The sequence below is a fragment of the Myotis brandtii genome, unplaced genomic scaffold (assembly GCF_000412655.1).
Source record: "Myotis brandtii unplaced genomic scaffold, ASM41265v1 scaffold112, whole genome shotgun sequence".
NCBI lineage: Eukaryota > Metazoa > Chordata > Mammalia > Chiroptera > Vespertilionidae > Myotis > Myotis brandtii.
The window spans coordinates 9,879,083-9,894,424 of record NW_005353838.1 but is presented as its reverse complement, the minus strand read 5'-3'; the positions used below and the strand labels follow the sequence as shown (position 1 = coordinate 9,894,424).

The following is a 15,342-nucleotide window of genomic DNA, read 5'->3' as shown; positions in this document are numbered from 1 at the left end:
CCTTTCTCCCTTTCACCAGGTTCATCTATTTGCTTTAAAATAACCCCTCAATTGAAAATTGAAAACAGTTCTTTTTGAGGTTGTTTTATCTTCCCTCTAAACAGCCCTTGCTGGTTTGGCTTAGTGGATAGAGTGTTGGCCTGCGGACTAAAGGATCCCAGGTTTGATTCCGGTCAAGGGCATGGGGAGAAGGGAGAGGGGAAGGGAGAGGAGAAGGGAACTTCAATGTCCCCTTCCTCCAGAGACATGGGGAAGAGAAAAGTCTCTATACAAAGAGGAAGGGTGATTGTTGACAGTAAAGAAGGGATGGTGGCCATAATCTGACAGCCTGCAGGACTTCAGGAAGGCCAGGTCTTCTCTTTTCTGGTTAGAGAAGGAGCAATGGCGGATATCCACAGGTGGTTAAGGCTGGAAGTATGTCCTGTAGCCTTGTGCTGCCTTGGGAAGATGATCACCAGATCCTACCTTATAGGGGCAAGCGATATGCAGACCTGACTCTTCACAAGAGTGGTCAGGCATTTAAGGGTCAGGTTACCTAGGCAGATCAGGGGTGGTCAAGTCTCAGGGGCTAACTGCACTGCCCACCCCCAAGCAACCCACCAATCCTTTAAACATGTAGCTAAAAGCCAGTCACATTGGTTCATTTCAAACACAACTCTGGTGCCTACATTCAAACTACTGTATCAGTCAAGGCAATGGACAAACTCCAAAATCACTGTGATTTAATACATTAGAAGTTTAGCTTTTGCTCATGTTAAAGCCCAGGTGGATGTTCCTGATCAGTGGCAGAAGGTAGGGCGTTCCCGTCTCCAGGATTGAAATTGTTCAGCAGCAGCTATGAATGACTTGCCCAGTGGACCATTTTATAGATTCTTCAGATCTCTAACTGCAGGTGCTGAACCCAATACATCCTCTCATGTACATTTGGTAGTTTCTTCTCCAATTTCGATGAACACACCAAGCTTGTCAGTCTGGGGACTCAGGATGTCAGTAGCTATTTTCTTTAATAAGAGATCATTTATTTTATCAAGATTTGCTTTAACTGTATAGTTAGAGTGTAAAGTATATTTCCAATTTCTGTGAATTTTCTGCCTTATAATAACTTACCTGAAACTTTGCCCAAAAATATGCAGCAAGTGAATGATCCTTATTTTGAAATCTCAGTTTTGAAACTGTTGGTCTTTCTTTTGATAAAAGCTACAAAGGAATGTTTTAAAGTGATATAAAGCTCATCCTAAGTGCTGTCAGATGCTTGCTGCGAGGGCTATCGGGCAAGTAATCATAGTTATCCACCTGCTGGGTGTTCTCTTTGTGACTGTGTTAAATATTTAATGGAGTCCCCTCCTTGCGGTGAGCAGAGCGACTTAGAGGGCGACCCACAGTGATTCCTTGCCTGCTGTCTGGCTGTTCAAGTTGACTCTTAGCAGTAGTACCTGCTGGGCTTGATAGCATACATGGTTTTATAGCCAAGCTCCTTAGTTTATGGGTGGAAAATTATGATCGAATGGTTATATAAGGATAGTCACAGACTGGAACTAAATTTCCGAGTTTTAAATTTTGCAATGTTATGAAGATCATAATATGTTTATTCTGTCACAAGAATCTGTGATCCTTGAAAAGGATAGAAGATGAAAATGACCTATTAAATATAACTGATTATATTTATTTATAGTGGCTTAAGAAACACATATTCATGAGTTATGTTCGTGGATATTGTAGTTTTATCAGACATTTGCTCCCTGGGAGTGGGTATCCATGTTTTTGAATTTTAAGTCACATATCACAACTCTGCTCACAAACTCTGCAAAGTCTATTTTACTAGAGTAGCAGCCAAATTTACAGTTCTTTCAGAGGCTTACAGTGCCCTACGCAATCTGGTTTCTGATTATCCACCCCCAGCCCTCTCTCATACTTCTCCAGCCACACTGGTCTCCTTGTAATTCCTAGAACATGCAGCTCACACACCTACCTCAGGGCCTTTGCACTGGCTACTTCTTCAGCTGAAATACTTTTACCCCCATTGCTGCATAACTCACATCCTCACCTCTTTAAAATCATCATTCAGATGTTACCCGTTAGCAAGGCCTGACGTCCTTGGTATTCCTAATCCCTTTTATCCTGCTCTATTTTTTCCCTTAATCCCAAACACCTTCTAACATATAATTTATTTATGTATTTTTGTATTGTTTACCATCTGTCTTCCCTCATAGAATGTAAGCTCAATGAAGGTCAGGATTTTGTCAGTTTTGTTCACTGATGTATCTCCAATAACTAAACGATGTTTAGTATACAATAGACATTATCATTGAATATTGTTTAGTTTTGTTGAATATATTATCTATATTATTAATAAATATATTAAGTACTATGTGGCTGTCATGGCTCAGTGGTTGAGCATTGACCTATGAACCAGGAGGTCACAGTTCAATTCCCAATTGGGAAACGTGCCTGGATTGAGGGCTTGATTCACAGTGTGGGGCGTGCAGGAGGCAGTCAATGATTCTCTCTTATCATTGATGTTTCTATCTCTCCTCCATTTCTCTCTGAAATCAATAAAAAGATATTTTAAAATACATATTTAAATACTATTAAATGTAGAATAACTTGGTGTAGAACGTATTTTAATATATTTGTAGAGCCTCCGGCTGCAGGGCTCCCGGATGCCCCAGCTGAAGCCGACGCCGCCAGGGTCGTGGCAGTAGGGAGACTTCGCTGTCCTCTTTCTTATTTATCTCCTTAAATTATGTTGTCTCTGTCTTAATTTTTTAAATAAAGCTGTTGGTCTAAAAAAATATATATATTTGTAGAAAAAGATAAGGAAGAAGTTACATCAAAATGTTAATAGTTGTCATTTCTAGAGATGGCAAGGTCAGTGCTTTTGATTTTATTTTTACTTAAAAATTTCACAAGTGTTTATATTATTTTTGTATAATCAGGCAAAATTATAAAGATGCTTTAAAATTTTAGCCCCTTTATATTTTACTAGTAGCCTGGTGCATGAAATTTGTGCACATTAAAAGGGAATTAATTGCCCTAACTGGTTTGGCTCATTGTATAGAGCATCGGCCTACGATAATGAGAAGTGGCCTAAAGTAAGAATATGTAAGACTCCTGGGTAGTGGCATATGGCCTGGCTGTTTCATAGGTGCCTGGAAGTAGAAATGTTGGATGAATGAGGAGAAGGCCTGTGGAAGAGGCATGTGAATGGAGCTATGGGAATGGGCACAAAGTGTGGCTATCTGAATCACATGGCGGTGTCCATCAGGTAACGTACCATCATGGAAGAGACAATAAATGACCACATAGACATGATGATTCCGTCAGTCATATCAGCTAGACTCTGCTTTTGTCCACCTAGTGGGGTCACAGAGGGCACATGCAGAGTAGCCATAGAGATGGAAGCTCTGCCTGGTGGCAAGGGTGAAGGTTCTCTTTGTGGAATTTACAGGGAGGGCTCTTACTTCACAGTGCTGACCTGGCTCCTGCTAGTGCCAAGTGCACAACATGGCAGCACAAGAGACCAACACTAAGCCCCCAATGCAGCACGATCCTGCAAAGGGACCAGCCAGCCACTCACTGGATCGTTGATTTATATTCTACCTGGATGGGCCAGTGATTCAACTTGGCTGGAATTGATACATATTCTGCTACAGATTTGCCCTTTTTGCCCACATTGACCAAAACCATTATCTGAAGGATCTGTATGGATCCTAAAAAGCATTGTCTCCGACCATGGGGCATGCCAGCATGTATATGTCTGTTGTAGACTAATGACTCCTTCCAAAATTATCCATATTGTAATCCTCAGAACTTGGAATATATTATCTTACTAGAGGCCCTGTGCACGAATTCGTGCATGGGTGGGGTCTGGCCCACCCGCCCCACTTGGGGCCAATTAGGCCTGGCTGGCCAGGGGGAGGGGCCATGGGTGGTTGGCCTACTGGCCCTGCCCCCTGGTCGAACTCCCAGTTGAGGGGACAATTTGCATATTAGCCTTTTATTATATAGGATTACATAGGATGTGGCAAAAGAGGCTTTGCAGGTGTAGTTAAGTTGAGGATCTTCAGATGGGGAGAGTATCCTGGATTATCCAGGTGGGACCAATATAATCACAAGAGTTCTTATAAGACGGTGGTTCTCAACCTTGGCTGCACATTAGAATCACCTGGGAATCTTTTTAAAATCCTGATTTCTGGGCCTCATCCTCCGGAAATTCTGTTTCTTTGTTACTAATGTTGTGGCCCCACCCCATAACAAAGAAATAGAATTTCTGGAGGATGAGGCCCAGAAATCAGGATTTTAAAAAGATTCCCAGGTGATTCTAATGTGCAGCCAAGGTTGAGAACCACTGATCTATAGATATAGTATTTCCAAAGGTAGCTTCAATAATAGATCCATTACAAATCATTTCACTTCCACGCTCCACTCTGAGGGCGGGTTCCTGCCTGAAACCTCACCCTCCAGGAAACATATTCTCTCCTCCCTGCTGTCAGGGGCCAGGGTACAGGTGAATAGGATTCCTAGCTGGCAGGCCCCTGACAGCAAACTGGCCACCTGTCGATTCTGTGAGGAATGGGGCTCCCTCCTCCCTCCTGCCAGGGTCTGGGGTGCAGGGGAATGGGGTTCCTGGCTGGCAGGCCACTGATAGCAAGCTATCCAACAGTGGATTCTGTGAGGAATGGGGCTTCCCTCCTTTCTACTGTCAGGGTCTAGTTTGAAGGTCGGCCATGCCCCCTGTTGGGCCAGACTCAGAGTTCTACCACGCCGTGGCCTCCACCTCAGCAACCCAGGACTGACTGCTGCTGGGTGCTCCTGGTGCTCAGAGGGTGGGTTCTTCCCTCAGGCCACACAGGAAACAGCTCAGGGAGGGCGCAGCCCTTGGCAAAGCGACCCAGGATTCAGTGGGTCCACGCTCTGAGGGTGGGTTCCTGCCTCAAACCCCACCCTCACTGGAAACAGCTCCAGGAAACAGCTCGGGGGGTGGGCGAAGCCGTTGCCAAGACAACCCCTGCAGGACTGACTTCCTTCCGCTTGGTCGTGGTTCTGGCCGTGATATTACACCTAGAGTTTTTATATAAGTAGATATTTTACCAAGCTATCATGAGCCCTCTAAAAACTATAAACTATTATTGAAAGCCAGAATTGAAATAATGTAAGATCTAGGTAAATTAACTTGCCTCACTATATCCTTAGGGAATTCAAATAGATTACTTTCTATTGCCTTTGCCAGCATGGAGTGTTGCTTGGATATTATTCTAAGATCCTTGTCTGAAACTGTCCCAATAGCATGCACATAAAGTACATTTGCAGATGACCTGCCATTGCATACTTTATTTACAAATATCTTCCCCATGAAGCAATTATTCTGGCTTTGCTTTAGTTGGCATTGTGCTTGAGAATTCAACTCCCAATAGTTATCTGTGCTCTAGAACATCATCTGTGAAGATTTCTGCTCTTCTTTTTCATACTAGATTCAAAAGAACACCTTAAAACAAATATACTAATGCACAGCAAGCCATTATTTAGTCAACATAAGGTACAATATTCTACTGCTTAATTTGATATATCCTTCCATTAGTGTAGTGATGAAAAGAATTTCAGAACCATTATATGAAGGGTTTGTTTTCTGCCTGCAACAGGAATGAATAATTGGACTCAATATTTTAATGGGAAAGTGCAGCAAGGGGAATGGCAAAAAATAACTAAAAAGTAGGGCAGGCTTTATGCATGAATGGCTTGGCAGTCTATGTAGGTGTCAAAAATTCAGCAGTGGGAAACCCATCAGTGCCTAGTTCTCCTCTGCCATGGTGGCCAATGCCCAGAGTTACACAGTCAAATCTAAGGTATTATGATCTTAACTCTGTCATTCTTCAGTCATACACAGTTCTTCCATATGATGTTCTTTCCCTGACCTTTTTTATTAAAGCCTGTTATAGACAACTCAATAGTTCTTACCCTTATCGTAAGCACTTAAGGATAATGGGGCTACCGTCTCTGAGATCCTTCAACATAGAGAATTAAAGTCCATTTCGCCTGTCAGATCTTAATAGGAAAACACGCCTGCAATCTGGGATACTGAGCGCTAGCCCAGCAGGACAGTTCATTGTCTGTTCTCTATAACACCTTCATAATGCCTTCTGGTCTATCACTTACATTTCTGTTACAAAGGGAAATGCACACAATTGGAACCAGAAGAGTTAGAGCTCTGTGGATCTGTTGAAATGCATTTGCAACCAATAATTTCCCCGTTGCTGATACTTAGGGTAGGCTAGTTTGAGTAGGTATGGTAGAGACGATTGGACAGTGGATGTAAGAGTTCCAGATGACCAGGAGGGTGAGGAAGCTGAGGAGGATTACTAAAATGTGAAGAGAATATAGAATGGGGTAGTTGAAGATAAATAGGAGTCCCATAGTTCTAAGAGTCAAACAAACATTGCTGCATAGGTTGTGGAGACAGTGCCTCAGTTCTAAGCCCAAAGGTCAGTTGTTATTTTTTTCTAGGAATGCTCATGTCAGGGACTTGTAGGCATTGTTGTAGGAGCCATTAGCATTGATCCCATGTGCAGGGAAGGTGGGCAAAAAGAAACAACTTCTTTGTTGTTTCAAGGAAATCAAATGACCCACTGGAAACATCTCTCGCAGCTTGTTCCAGTGCCATCATTTCTCTCCAGTAGATTGGCATTTGGAGGATAAAGTTTTGTTTGAGATTATTGTTGAAGTTGTACATATCTTTCTAGGGAAAGGAAACACATTGCACATTAATAAATTATCATCAATTAATTTAACATTTTCTTTAACTACCTTTGAGAGGCTGGAAAATATGACAAGTATGTTTTGATGGCTCCTAGAGATAAACCATCTTTAATTAGATCCGTTAACTGGGAAACTGCACTGATTTTTTGGTAAAAAAAAAAAATCTCTTTCATTTCACTGACAGTCTAAGCTTTGTTTTCCTCACCATCAGCCTCTCAAACTCTGAACTTGTTTATCTCCTTCACCACATGTCCCCTTTCTTCTTGGTCTGTGACCTCTTTCCTCAGCTGCTTCAGATTTCCTAAGGGAGGTTAGACAGAGCCTACAGTTGTCCTACAGTTGATAGAGGCAATTGTGCCTACTGCTCAGTGCTGGTTCAGGACCACCACCAATTGTGTATGGCTCTCAGCAACACAAAACAGACCCAAACCATTCTAGTGCTGCTCTGGCTATCCCAAGACTATACGTTATGCCTTCCAGATTCCTCTAAAATTGACTTCCTTCTCCTCATGCTCACTAGCATTGCTGTAATGTAGACATTGTCCTTAGGGAGAGGAAAAAAACCACTTCGTTCTTGTAGAAGATAAAGTTGATGGATGTGTTTGTTATTGTCTGGCTTCCTTTGAGCCAGTCTCTCCATTTTCAAGGTAGTCAATTTCTCTAAGTCTTATCTGATAAGTATATGAGCTAATTCATGTGAAAACCCTGAACAGGTGTCAGACATGGAGTGAACATCCAGTAAAAGTTAGCTTATAATCATCATTGTCATCCTTGTCTTTGGTATGGGACCTTTGGTTGATTCATACTTGGTTAGGTCTTGGTTTCCTTGTGAGGTTTTAAGTTAAAAGAGATAGGTGTACATTAAAAATTAAATTATAATGTGTCTTTTTAAATATTATTTTAAAATACTTGTTATGAGGAGTAGTAAGAGAGAAGTGAGTAGATAATGTTTAATTTCAATCAACTACTTTTATATCCTAGGCTGACCAGATATCTGGTTTTCACATAAGATCCGTTCTCTGCGTACCTATTTGGAATAGCAGCCACCAAATAATTGGTAAGACATTACCTAAATGTTCAAACATTTTTTTAAGAAATACAAGTTTAATTTAAAATACACCCATATCTTTTTTTTATGTGCTCCCCTTTTTATGTCTAGAATTCATCAACCTATGTCTCATACTCTTGTGTTATCTCGTAAGTGCAGACTTCTGATGAATCTACATTAATCCCATCAATGAACAAACATCTGTTCCTTTAAATAAGAACCAATATTTTTGAAGTTGGAGGGGATCTCAGAAAGTAACTAATAGGATTCTTTTACCTCAACCTTTGGAAACTGAGGCAGAGCTGGCGGGGGGTGCAGAGATGAACAAAACCACAGAGTGAGTTGCTAGCAGGGTTAGAACTAAAACTCAGGCCTCCTAACTCCTAGTACAAACTCTCCCACTACATCTACATATTTACATCTATGTGTTTACACATGGATTAAATGCGAAGAAAGAAGGAACATGAATTGCTAGACATATACTGAACATACATCCTTCTGTCTGGATGATTCTGAAATTCGCTACACTTTCCCCAGAATAAGGGAATTGTGGACCAAAGCAGCTTCCATTTCTTCTCTCCCTCCTTGCTCTCTTCTCTCCCTTCAAAAATCCAGTCAGGAAAATATTAAATCTAAGAAGGAAGTCTAGGCAAGAAGAGGTCAGTGATTAAAGTAAAGAAGTCGTGAAAGATGTAAGCATTACTTAAAATTATTGAAATGCAATGAAAATGTGATTTTTTCCTAAGAGACATAAGGTAACTAATGTATTTGGTAATCAATGCATCTATTTGCCTCTCTGTCCCCCCAAGTTTGCCTCTTAAACTCTAAGACACTGCTACTTACCAATTTGCTACTCTGTAAAGGTTATCACGACTTGAATTCTAAGAAAAAATTTTTCATCTGTTTGCTTAATTTGCAGAAAAACATTATTGAACATACAGAATATTCTAAGATTTAGGAATTTGAGCCCCCAGTACAAAGCATTGAATTGCATCATGTACCGAATTTTAAATATATTTAAGTTGGAAGAGAAGAGGAAGTCCATAAGAAACACCATATGTTATCTGTTGATGTCCAATGTAAATCTCACGTACAGTCTTTCATTTCATTCCTAACAGTAAACATCTGTTATTCTTTCAAAATTAAGACTGTAGTTTGCTTGTTACATGCCAAAAGATTTGCATTTAACTATATATGTCTTTTAGCATATGATGACTTACCTCCCTGGTGGGAAGTTAGGTGTTTTAAAAAATAGAAGCATGCTTTAGAATTATAGCTATTTTCTTTGTTTGTACTAAATAGGGACACAGGAGAGTGATTTTTAAGATTGATGAGTTTTTTTGGTTAAACTTATGGCTTTTAATAATCATGTGCCCAAACATCTGGTATAATGTTGGAAATGAACTTTGGAAAGAGGAAGCACTGGTAGCAGTCAACAGCACTAACCTTGCTTTGAAGGTTAACTGTATCATTATCCCTAACATATTAACCCTTGAGTAATATGCTTTACAAACATGCAAACGTTGTCTCATTTAATCTTCATAGCCCTCTGAGATAGTTAACATTTCAACCCCCATTTTATAGATGAGGAAATTTGGTGCTAAAAAATGTAGGTAACTTGCTCAAGTTAATACTGATGATGGAGTTGAAATTTGAACTAAGACAGTCTAACTTCAGGGCCAGTGTTAATCACTATGTCACACTCTCTCACTCAAACATTGTGCTTCAGGGAATTGAAAAAATAAAAAATTACACACACACACACACACATATATATAACTAAATATATATAACTGTGCATATGTGTGTGTGTGTGTGTGTGTGTGTATGCCAGATTTATCAGCGTTATTGTGTACAGTCATCTTGAAAACCATTTTTAGGAAATAGATTGATGCCTGGTAGAACTCCAGGCTTCACTGAGACCTACTCTGGGTCTCACAGCCTGGAAAGTAGACTGAATTTCAGCACATCTCAGATCTGCTGCCATGCACATAACAGGTACTAGAGAGACCAGAGATTAAACTGGGGTGTCTAGAGTCACTTAAAGGAGGCATTGAATCAACTGGTGCTTACTATATTGTAGCAACGCAGTCTCTAGTGCTGAGAATGACCACATATGCCAAACTCTTCCCACAGGAGTGGCTCAAGTGTTAAATAGACTTGATGGAAAACCGTTTGATGATGCAGATCAACGACTTTTTGAGGTAAGAAAATAAAGCAAGAGTTATAGCTGAGACACCAATAGTCTCCTGGTTGCAGCTTGCCCAGACTTGTAAGGATAAATAATCATTAATTATCATTATACTTAAAGTGTGTGACAGAATTTAAAGGAAGATTTAAAGACTATATAGATGCTTAGGTAGTATTTGATTCTATTTTTATTTTACTAATTAGATTATTTTGTGACCATTGATTAGTTTTATCCTCATTTATTTTTTTACAGAACTGAGTCAGCCAATCTCTATTCAAAGTGTTAATTGTCTTATCCTTGTCTTGTTTGGGTGTGTTCAGAGCTGTGAGACCCCCTAGTCAGCTCTGCCAGTTGTGTCATCATCACCTCTCTTCTGTTTACAAGCTTCCTTTTCCTCCAGCCTGCCCTTTAGCTAGAGAGGTTGGCCTTGAATAGGCTTCCTTGTAGACTTTGTACTAGTGACCAACATGAAAACTCCATGATTATTTTCTTTAGCTGAGAATACCTCACAGCTTCTTTACTAACTGGTTCCAAATCAATCCTCCTTCCTCTTAACATTTAAGGGTGGGTATACTCACTTGGTTTCTTTACCAAAATATTTTAAAGGCTAGATACTGAAAGAGGTTGCTTTGGGTCAATTGGAATGGAATGACTAACATCAGTCCACAGCCTAAATAAAGAACACATTTAAACAGATTGTAAGCATGTTTTGAAATGCATGAAGTCGTTTCTTCACAATGACAGTAAACTAACATTTTCTCTGATGTACATTGTGAGCTATAAAGCTGTTACATGACAATAGTAATTATGAATTTTAATGTGCATATTTCCCCAAGGCCTAACTCTGTGTACAATAAAATTATATTTTCAGGCCCATCGCTGATAACTGCCTGCTTTTATATTAGATTATTCCAATGAGTTACTGCAATTTTTAATTAGTGGGCTTTCTCTTCCTTAGGCTTTTGTCATCTTTTGTGGCCTGGGCATCAACAACACAATTATGTATGATCAAGTGAAGAAGTCCTGGGCCAAGCAGTCTGTGGCTCTTGATGTAAGTACAATATTTATGTCAGAATTGTACGCTAAAAAGCCCTAATTTTATGCGGGGAAAAATCCTTGTTAATTTCTCAATCTTTAATGATCTATTTATTGGGTCTTAATCATGTTAGAGTCATGGGTGTGAATTTGATGAAAGCTAGAGACCCTCTCTAGAAGAATGCACAGATGAACACAATTTTATATATAATTTCAGGAAGTTCACAGATTCTTTGAAGCCCATCCATATATGTTGTATGGTTAAATATAAATTTTAAATATTAGGTTCATTAAAAGTGGTGAATCAAAAATAATTTCTCAGGATTTTAAGTGTATTATGAACTTATTTTGAACACATATAGATATTCCAGAAATTCACAACTTTTCTTACCATAAGAGAAAACTTCCCTATGAAAATGTGTGACCCAGATAGGGGAAGCTGCTCCTGGCATTATCCAACTCACATCCCACGAAGAACTCCAACTTCTTTCCCAGACCTGCACTACATATCCTCAGACCACTAAAGTCTAAAAAAACAATTCTTTTTTTTTTCCCAGATAGGGGAAGCTGCTCCTGGCATTATCCAACTCCTCCCAACTCCCCTCCTCCCCCCCGACCCCAACACACATCCCACGAAGAACTCCAACCTCTTTCCCAGACCTGCACCACATATCCTCAGACCACTAAGTTCTAAAAAACAATTCTTTTTTTTAAAAAAATTTTTTATTGACTTCAGAGAGGAAGGAGAGGGAGAAAGAGATAGAAACATCAATGATGAGAAAGAATCATTGATTGACTACCTCCTGTATACCCCACACTGGGGATCGAGTCCAAAACCCAGGCATGTGCCCTGACAGGAATCGAACCATGAACTTCTGGTTCCTAGGTCAATGCTCAACCACTGAGCCATGCCAGCCAGGCTAAAAGAACAATTCTCTTTTTTTAAATCTTTATTGTTGAAAGTATTACATAGGTCCTCCTTTTTCTCCCATTAACCTCTTCCAGCCTACTCCTGTCCCCCACCCCCAGGTCCTCACCACCCCATTGTCTGTGTCCATGGGTTATGCATATATGCATACAAGTTTATTGGTTGATATCTTGCCACCCACCCTCCCTTGCCATCCCTCTGAGGTTCAACAGTCTGTTCCTGCTTCTTATCTCCCTCGAATCCCAGCTTGTTTTGACCCAAGACCTATTTTCTTCCTACTTTGTAGCTATTACCAAAAATTTTGTTTATATCTATGAAACACTTATTAAGAAGGGCAGATAAAATGTCAGTGCCAAGATAATACTTTATAGAGCAATCTATATATATAAAAGTGTAAGCGACTGTTCGACCGGTAGCTATGATGTGCACTGACTACCAGGGGGCAGACGCTCCAACCAGTAGGTTAGCTTGCTGCTGGGGTCCGGCCAATCGGGACTGGGCGAGAAGGGCTGGACACACCCTGGGGCCCTCCCACAATCTCTCCCTGACCCCAATTGTGCACCAGTGGGGTCCCTCGGCCTGGCCTGGGACCTCTCGCAATCCGGGACCCCTTGGGGGATGTTGGAGAGTGGGTTTTGGCCCAATCCCTGCAGGCCAGGCCGAGGGACCCCACCAGTGCACGAATCCGTGCACCGGGCCTCTAGTATAATATAATACATTCCCAATTTTCAAAATATTCTATGTACCAAATGAGATGTTACTAGAAAAAGAAAACCAATGGGGAGGATAAGTCAGTAAGTCAGTGCTACCTGCAGTATTCTGAGGTTTACAAGACATAAAATTATAGTTATCTATTTACATCCTTTTTTCTCCAGTCTAAACTGTGAATTCTAGAAGCACAGAGATTTTTTATCATTTTGGCAATCTTATTCCCAGTGCCTAACAGGGTGCTTAATACAGAGGAAGTATTTTTGAGGGTTTTTGTTTTATTTATTTTATTTTTTATTTTTATTGAGTGGTTTTTGAATGGGGGGAGGGAAGGAGAGAATGAAGGAAGGTATTTTTTTGCTCTTTCTCTGAGCTAGTTTAGCTTTGTTATATGTAACATCTTTGCAATAAGGAATACAAACAATATCTAGAGAATGAATTAATACATAGGTGAACTGTAAACATGCAACCCACCAATAAAAATCACTACTAGAGTGTTAAGGTCTGTGTACAGAACTACTTTCAAATCCTAGCTCTGTCATGTACCTCAGTTGGGAGTATTAAGTGAAATGATGCATGTGAATATTTTAATACTCAATAAAATCACATAAATAGCAATAATGCTACATTATCACTTGTAGGAGTATATTTATTACTGAGAAATCACCATGTATTGGGAGTAAGAGCAAAGGACAAGAATTTGGAACAGCAAATATTGAGTCATGTATCCTTCACCATCACCAAATTCTGATCTCCAGAGTTGCCTCATCCATTGTTTCTTAGTTTCTGCAACTATAAAAAGGAGGACATACAATATACTAGCCCCACTGAAACCCTACTTCCTATTGCCATGTTATAATTCACACACACATACACAGAACCATAGAACATCTCAAATCTCCCCATATTCTTACTCCTTACCGCCCTCATAGTAGATCTTTCTCCTGTTGAGAAGGGGTTAAGATAACTGGGTTGAAGCACGAATGGTTGTTTGCCAATGAAAGTCAGCATTCTCACTGACACTACTTTCTAATCCATAGATTCCATTAGAAAGTGCTAATATCGTCACAGTCTATTCATGCATGAATTGCTTATTTGGGTTCATAGTGAACACCCTCTTATTTGTGTAACTCAGATACCTTCTGTCTTTAGACACAGACATTATTATTGACACTCCCAAATTTCCAGCACAACTCCGAGCCTTGTGACAATCTCACCCTTTCAGAAGTTGACTTACATGTGTGGACTTGTATGTTCTGTGTGCATTATTTTGTGCCAGTGTCAGAGTGGCATTTCCAGTCAGAATTCTGGTATTACCATCTTGGTTTTATCCCTCCCACCTCCACTCAACCCCTACCTCACCAGATACCAATTCTTGACTCTATTGATCAGGTGGCATACACCCCTTCTTTAGCCCAAGAATCCATATACAAGAATATTAGTAGCTAGAATGATTTCTTTTCCTTCCTTTTTTCTTCCTTCTTTCCTTCCTTCCTTCTTTCCTTCCTTCCTTCTTTCCTTCCTTCCTTCTTTCCTTCCTTCCTTCTTTCCTTCCTTCCTTCTTTCCTTCCTTCCTTCTTTCCTTCCTTCCTTCTTTCCTTCCTTCCTTCTTTCCTTCCTTCCTTCTTTCCTTCCTTCCTTCTTTCCTTCCTTCCTTCTTTCCTTCCTTCCTTCTTTCCTTCCTTCCTTCTTTCCTTCCTTCCTTCTTTCCTTCCTTCCTTCTTTCCTTCCTTCCTTCTTTCCTTCCTTCCTTCTTTCCTTCCTTCCTTCTTTCCTTCCTTCCTTCTTTCCTTCCTTCCTTCTTTCCTTCCTTCCTTCTTTCCTTCCTTCCTTCTTTCCTTCCTTCCTTCTTTCCTTCCTTCCTTCTTTCCTTCCTTCCTTCTTTCCTTCCTTCCTTCTTTCCTTCCTTCCTTCTTTCCTTCCTTCCTTCTTTCCTTCCTTCCTTCTTTCCTTCCTTCCTTCTTTCCTTCCTTCCTTCTTTCCTTCCTTCCTTCTTTCCTTCCTTCCTTCTTTCCTTCCTTCCTTCTTTCCTTCCTTCCTTCTTTCCTTCCTTCCTTCTTTCCTTCCTTCCTTCTTTCCTTCCTTCCTTCTTTCCTTCCTTCCTTCTTTCCTTCCTTCCTTCTTTCCTTCCTTCCTTCTTTCCTTCCTTCCTTCTTTCCTTCCTTCCTTCTTTCCTTCCTTCCTTCTTTCCTTCCTTCCTTCTTTCCTTCCTTCCTTCTTTCCTTCCTTCCTTCTTTCCTTCCTTCCTTCTTTCCTTCCTTCCTTCTTTCCTTCCTTCCTTCTTTCCTTCCTTCCTTCTTTCCTTCCTTCCTTCTTTCCTTCCTTCCTTCTTTCCTTCCTTCCTTCTTTCCTTCCTTCCTTCTTTCCTTCCTTCCTTCTTTCCTTCCTTCCCTCCCTCCCTTCCTTCCTTCCTTCCTTCCTTCCTTCCTCTTTTCCTTCTGAGAGTGGGGCTCTCCCATGTCAGGAACTTCTCTGCAGCCAGGAAGCCAGAGACCAGGATTTGAGCACCAAGCTGAGGGGCTCAAATTCTTTCTCTCTCCAAGTTTGAGAGACACAGATGTGCTGACTCTGTACAAGGCTTGAATCTTTAACAAGCGATGGAACCGTCCTCTCTTGCCAGAGAGAATCACGCCGCCTCCCCCGCCCCGTTTCCACACATGCCCCGCCGAGGGGGGGGGG

General features: G+C 40.7%; 1 protein-coding gene across 1 annotated transcript in view; it reads left to right on the top strand.

Moving 5' to 3' along the window:
* The window catches only part of PDE11A (phosphodiesterase 11A), a 282,794-nt gene that overhangs the window by 133,677 nt on the left and 133,775 nt on the right, over window positions 1-15,342 (top strand). Inside the window, exons 7-9 of the mRNA XM_005857619.2 lie at window positions 7,735-7,810; window positions 9,938-10,005; window positions 10,951-11,043. Of these exons, the coding sequence (XP_005857681.1) occupies window positions 7,735-7,810; window positions 9,938-10,005; window positions 10,951-11,043 (237 nt within the window). The remainder of the gene's footprint in view (window positions 1-7,734; window positions 7,811-9,937; window positions 10,006-10,950; window positions 11,044-15,342) is intronic.